This window comes from Pteropus alecto, unplaced genomic scaffold (assembly GCF_000325575.1).
Source record: "Pteropus alecto unplaced genomic scaffold, ASM32557v1 scaffold335, whole genome shotgun sequence".
Classification (NCBI taxonomy): domain Eukaryota; kingdom Metazoa; phylum Chordata; class Mammalia; order Chiroptera; family Pteropodidae; genus Pteropus; species Pteropus alecto.
The window spans coordinates 677,361-683,360 of NW_006436757.1; the positions used below are offsets into that span (position 1 = coordinate 677,361).

A 6,000-nucleotide genomic window follows, 5' to 3' on the forward strand; every position below is an offset into this window, starting at 1 on the left:
AGGCCGGAGCTCAAATCCTAACCTGCCTCTTAGAACTTGGTGATCATGGGAAAATCATCTAACCTCTCTGAGCTTCTATCTCCTCCCCTCAAAATGGGTGTGAGGATGATAATGCATGCTGCAGCAGGGAGCACAGGGGTGATGGGCGTGAAGCGTTTCATAAATAGTGCAGTGCTGTATGAGCATTATTTCTTATTAGTACTCAGTAAACCATTCCAGGCCACGGGAAGGCTGTTGAAATTACGATGAGGAGACAGGCAAGGGCTGGGGTTGCATTATGGAGAAAGCTGAGCCCATCTCCTGGTGCCTACCTCTCCAGGCAAAGAACGCCCTGGCCCACGCACTGCAGTCAGCCCGGCACGACTGTGACCTGCTGCGGGAGCAGTATGAGGAGGAGACGGAGGCCAAGGCCGAGCTGCAGCGTGTCCTGTCCAAGGCCAACTCAGAGGTGGCCCAGTGGAGGACCAAGTATGAGACAGATGCCATCCAGCGGACAGAGGAGCTCGAGGAGGCCAAGTGAGTCCCAGGCAGCCTGCCTCTGGTCGAGGCCCCTTTGCAGGCAGGACACAGCCCAGCCCAGTCCGATCCTCAGTAGATTCCACACAAAGGATGGATGCTTATCTAGGTTTTGACAACACAGGAGGACCTTGCCCCAGCCCCACCTCCTTCTCCCCTCGGGGAAGCTTTTTGCTCGCGTTATGTTTCTCATCCGAATATAAGACGAACAAAAGGTTTGTCTGAGGGCAGAGCGCTCCCACCTGGGGCAGGGTGCTATGGCAGGGGGAGGTGGGGTGGCCTCCGAAGCCCATGTACCCTCCATATCTTCAGCTTAAAGTCTGGCTCAGGGTCAGAGGGACGCCACCCAGAAGGCCCCCCTGTGTGCTGTGGGTCTTCACACCCTGACACCAAGACCTTCCGCTTGTCCAGTTCATGGCTCCCTGGGGCCCATCTTCAGCACTTCTGAGTTTTCAAGGATTGTTTTCCAAAAGAGTCATGTTGTTTCCTCTTGTCCAAAATCCATGCTCCCCATCCTCCCCACCCTCTCTCACCACCACCAACCCCACCTCTATGGGCAGAAAGAAGCTGGCCCAGAGGCTGCAGGACGCTGAGGAGGCCGTGGAGGCCGTCAACGCCAAGTGCTCCTCTCTGGAGAAGACCAAGCACCGGCTGCAGAACGAGATCGAGGACCTGATGGTGGACGTGGAGCGCTCCAATGCGGCCGCCGCAGCCCTGGACAAGAAGCAGAGAAACTTTGACAAGGTGGGCCCTGGTTGGGGACACAGCCAGGGAGCAGGGCATGGGTACCAGCATCAGTGTGAAGCCGGGGAACTTTTCCTTGGAAGCAGGGAGGAGGCCGAGCCTAGGCGAGGCCCAGACAGCTCCTGGAGGTGAGGGTTGGGCTGGAGCTGGGGGCATTGCAGTGAACCCCATCCCTGTCCCCACAGATCCTAGCCGAGTGGAAGCAGAAGTATGAGGAGTCACAGTCGGAGCTGGAGTCCTCACAGAAGGAGGCACGCTCCCTCAGCACGGAGCTCTTCAAGCTCAAGAATGCCTACGAGGAGTCTCTGGAGCACCTGGAGACCTTCAAGCGGGAGAACAAGAACCTGCAGGGTGCGCTGGGGCCCAAGGCCGGGAGGAGTGGGAACAGTGCCCACTTCTGGCCCTACACAGGGGCTACAAGAGGCATGCCCTCCCCCAATGGACCATGGCAGTGCCCAACTCTGCCTCCTGGCCCTTCCTACAGAGGAGATCTCCGACCTGACTGAGCAGTTAGGTTCCACCGGAAAGAGCATCCATGAGCTGGAGAAGATCCGCAAGCAGCTGGAGGCCGAGAAACTGGAGCTGCAGTCAGCCCTAGAAGAGGCCGAGGTGTGTGTGCAGAGGATCGAGGGGAAGCAGAGCTCTAGGCTATTGTCCCTGTTCTTATCTCCCTCTTTTCGGATTTGTTCACTGTTCCATCCTCGTAGCCTAGAACAGTGCCTGGCACATAGTGGGCACTTGACAAATATGGTGGAATGAACGAACAGGTCACTCAGTTTCCTTCTCACAAATGTTTTGCCTGTTACATCTTAGACAAGATTTCCTGTTTCCACTTCCCTCCCCTTTCACCTCTGCCTCCCTTTTGAGTTTTTTACATTCTGTTCCTGATCACCTCTGGTTCCTTGGCAACACCTTTTTCTTCATTTTTTTCTTTGTCTTCCTTGCTCACTGTCCTCTGCGAGGGCCTGAATCACCATCTAGGAGGCTTATTTTTCTTTTGAATTCTCTTTTCTTCTTCCTCCTTCTGCTTCTTTGACTGAATCACTTACACTACTCTTTAACTCACTTCATATGCATGATTCATGGACGGACCCCCACGCTGCCAGGTACCCTGACTCTCTTCCCCGGACCCTCTCTGCCCATTCTCAGGCCTCCCTGGAGCATGAGGAGGGCAAGATCCTCCGGGCCCAGCTGGAGTTCAACCAGATCAAGGCGGAGATCGAGAGGAAGCTGGCCGAGAAGGACGAGGAGATGGAGCAGGCCAAGCGCAACCACCTGCGGGTGGTGGACTCGCTGCAGACCTCCCTGGACGCGGAGACACGCAGCCGCAATGAGGCCCTGAGGGTGAAGAAGAAGATGGAGGGGGACCTCAACGAGATGGAGATCCAGCTCAGCCACGCCAACCGCATGGCCGCTGAGTCCCAAAAGCAAGTCAAGAGCCTCCAGAGCTTGCTGAAGGTACATGAGATTCTAGGAAGCAGGAAGGCAGCTCTCCAGAGAGGGGATGGCCTACACGTGGCCAAGTTGGGTGGCGGTGTCCCATCACAGCTCCAGATCCCTCCTGCCCCAGGGCCGTTGCAGAAACAACCCACAGGCTCCTCCTGAGCCACCACAATGGGCTCTTTATCAGTATTTCGGTGTAACAGCTCCCTCCCTCGTGCCCATCCCCCTGATCCACAGGACACCCAGATCCAGCTGGACGATGCAGTCCGGGCCAACGACGACCTGAAGGAGAACATCGCCATCGTGGAACGGCGCAACAACCTGCTGCAGGCCGAGCTGGAGGAGCTGCGGGCCGTGGTGGAGCAGACGGAGCGGTCTCGGAAGCTGGCTGAGCAGGAGCTGATCGAGACCAGCGAGCGGGTGCAGCTGCTGCACTCCCAGGTGGGCAGCTTCCCTGCGTGTTCCTGGAGGGAAGCGCCGGCTGGCAGGACCCAGTAAGTGAGGTTTGAGAGCCACTCATGGATGCTCAGTGCTTCTCATGCTCTGCCCACCCTCGCCCGCAGAACACCAGCCTCATCAACCAGAAAAAGAAGATGGATGCAGACCTGTCCCAGCTTCAGACGGAAGTGGAGGAGGCGGTGCAGGAGTGCAGGAACGCCGAGGAGAAGGCCAAGAAGGCCATCACGGATGTGAGTCCCCTCGCCTTGCCCACTTGTTCCAGGCCAGGGCCTCCTTCTTGGGCAGTCGGTGTGTGAGGACTTAGCCAAACCATGTGTCACCTCTCTCCTGTCCTCAGGCGGCCATGATGGCGGAGGAGCTGAAGAAGGAGCAGGACACCAGCGCCCACCTGGAGCGCATGAAGAAGAACATGGAGCAGACCATCAAGGACCTGCAGCACCGGCTGGATGAGGCTGAGCAGATCGCCCTCAAGGGCGGCAAGAAGCAGCTACAGAAGCTGGAGGCCCGGGTGCGAGAGCTGGAGAACGAGCTGGAGGCCGAGCAGAAGCGTAACGCGGAGTCGATCAAGGGCATGAGGAAGAGTGAGCGGCGCATCAAGGAGCTCACCTACCAGGTACGGGCCCTGCAGCTGCTCTGGGGCTGGGTCCTCTGCGCCATGACCTACAGCCAGGGTGACAACTACCCAAGAGGAATGAAGTGTTTTTTCTGAGCCTCTTCCAGGGCAGCCCCTGGATGCCCATTTCCACATTGCTGAGCCCTGTCCTGCCCTCAGGGTCCCCTGGCTCAGAGGTCAGTCTCTGAGCCTCCTGGCTGAGAGCTCCACCCCAGCATTGGACCTCAGCCTGTCCCCTGGGGACACACGCACACAGAGCTCTAGACAGAGTTCACCCTGCACAGGTTACCAGAAAGCAAATATGTAGTCAAGCTTTGGCCTGCTGCCATCACCACCAAAATACACTACAAATGTACCAAACTATCCAAACAAATCTAAAAAATTATCAGTTACACAAAAAGGTATAGACTTTAGCTTTCCACAGTGTTTTGTAGAACCAGACTCTCAATTAGATTTTCTTTCTGTTCCAATGCAGAAACTCAGCATCTCTCTATTGATATTGGTCCTTAACCTCAATCAAGTCTATGTAATTTCCCTGCAGGCCGGGAGGTCTCATCATGCCTGCAGTCCCAGAGTCCCTGCCAACATGTGCTGGTTTCTAGACCTGGGGGGCTTGTCCTTCATGGGGCTTCAGGACCTCCAAGGGCCTGCTTCCTGGAACATGCACACACAATTGAGTGCACTATTTCAGGAGTCCCATCGGCTCCCTAGACCCTTTCTTGGTACAAAACATTAAAAGTATTCATCCTTTTTTTTTTTTTTTTTTGATGGGGTAAGAAATTATAAGGAGAACTTGAGTGTTTGCTGAGGATCAGAAAGTAGAATTGGGTCAGGATATTACACCCAGGGTAAGGATGACAAGTAGGGGAGAGGTATGCTTCCTATGACTGTGAAGTCCTCACTTCTGACCACCCTTGACCCCCAGACAGAAGAGGACAGGAAGAACCTGCTGCGGCTACAGGACCTGGTGGACAAGCTGCAGCTGAAAGTCAAAGCCTACAAACGCCAGGCCGAGGAGGCGGTGAGTGACCCTGCTGGGGACTGATCCTGGAGGAGGGACACGGGGAAGCTGGCTGGCACCTTAGGCTAGGAGGCTGAGAACCCCAGATCCCCTCTCACCTCATCCTCCCGCCCTCTGAACCCCTGCAGGAGGAGCAGGCCAACACCAACCTGTCCAAGTTCCGCAAGGTACAGCACGAGCTGGATGAGGCGGAGGAGCGGGCGGACATCGCCGAGTCCCAGGTCAACAAGCTGCGGGCCAAGAGCCGCGACATTGGCACCAAGGTGGGTTCCCCATGCCCACTCCCGGGACTCGCTAGCTGCCCCATAGCAGTGTAACCCCCCTACACATCAGTGCCCTTTAGACAGAGCCCCCCACATGAGGGCTGCCTCCTCCATTCATACCCCAAGTGGGTGAGGTGATTCAGTCCTCTGTGGTTTCTAAGATTCTTCTAGCTCTCACTTTCAACGACTTTGTGAACCCCAGCTCTAGGGTGGTCGGCAAGCCTCGAATACCCCGCTTTATACACACCCAGTATGTCCCAATTTCCCCCAACCCCACTTCTCTTCCACCCAGTTTTGGCTTGCAACTTTGTAGTGCAAACCTAAAATGGACATCCCAGAGGATCCCTTGTCCTCACCCAGACCGCTGCCCCCTGGCTGACCCCAGAGCCCTACCCTCCAGAACTATCCTCCACACTGATCCCTAGGACACATCCCCCATCACCACAGGGCCCCCCGGTAGGCCACACAGCAGTCCCCCACCCCGCCAGGTGGCCCATCTCCTCTTTGTTTGCTGTGCCCATCCTGGCCCAGTGCCCACCTCTCTGGAGCTAAGTTGGACTTTGTTTCTTTTCAAAAGGGCTTAAATGAAGAGTAGCTTTGCCACATCTTCTTGGTCTGCCCAGCACTGAGGGTGCCAACGGGGCTCCCAATTCTGGAGCCTATAGAGCAGCTCTTTTGGAAGAAGCAGAATAAAGCAATTTTTCTCGAAGCGAGATCCTGCCTCTGGGCTCTTCTTCACTGCCTGCCACAGGAATATGGGGATGCAGACACGGGGGAGGGACGCGGGGACGAGGGATGGTGGCGTTCCAGAGGAACAAGGGCAGCTTCACAAGCCAGACCAAGGAGTCCTCCCTGGGGAGCCTGTGAGGCTCTGAGCGTCCCCGGTGCGGCACCCTATGCTCCCCTTCACCTCCTGCTCAGCAGCTGACGCCTCTCCTCCT

At 56.4% G+C, this 6,000-nt stretch overlaps 1 protein-coding gene across 1 annotated transcript in view; it reads left to right on the forward strand.

The window, feature by feature from the left end:
- MYH7 (myosin heavy chain 7) overlaps positions 1-5,770 on the forward strand; it is a 39,285-nt gene extending 33,515 nt beyond the window's left edge. The window contains exons 29-39 of the mRNA XM_025048021.1: positions 320-516; positions 1,077-1,260; positions 1,446-1,611; positions 1,745-1,869; positions 2,410-2,718; positions 2,941-3,144; positions 3,267-3,392; positions 3,500-3,775; positions 4,701-4,796; positions 4,925-5,059; positions 5,637-5,770. Coding sequence (XP_024903789.1) covers positions 320-516; positions 1,077-1,260; positions 1,446-1,611; positions 1,745-1,869; positions 2,410-2,718; positions 2,941-3,144; positions 3,267-3,392; positions 3,500-3,775; positions 4,701-4,796; positions 4,925-5,059; positions 5,637-5,654 — 1,836 coding nt within the window. The 3' untranslated portion in view covers positions 5,655-5,770. The remainder of the gene's footprint in view (positions 1-319; positions 517-1,076; positions 1,261-1,445; positions 1,612-1,744; positions 1,870-2,409; positions 2,719-2,940; positions 3,145-3,266; positions 3,393-3,499; positions 3,776-4,700; positions 4,797-4,924; positions 5,060-5,636) is intronic.
- The last annotated feature ends 230 nt before the right edge of the window (positions 5,771-6,000 follow it).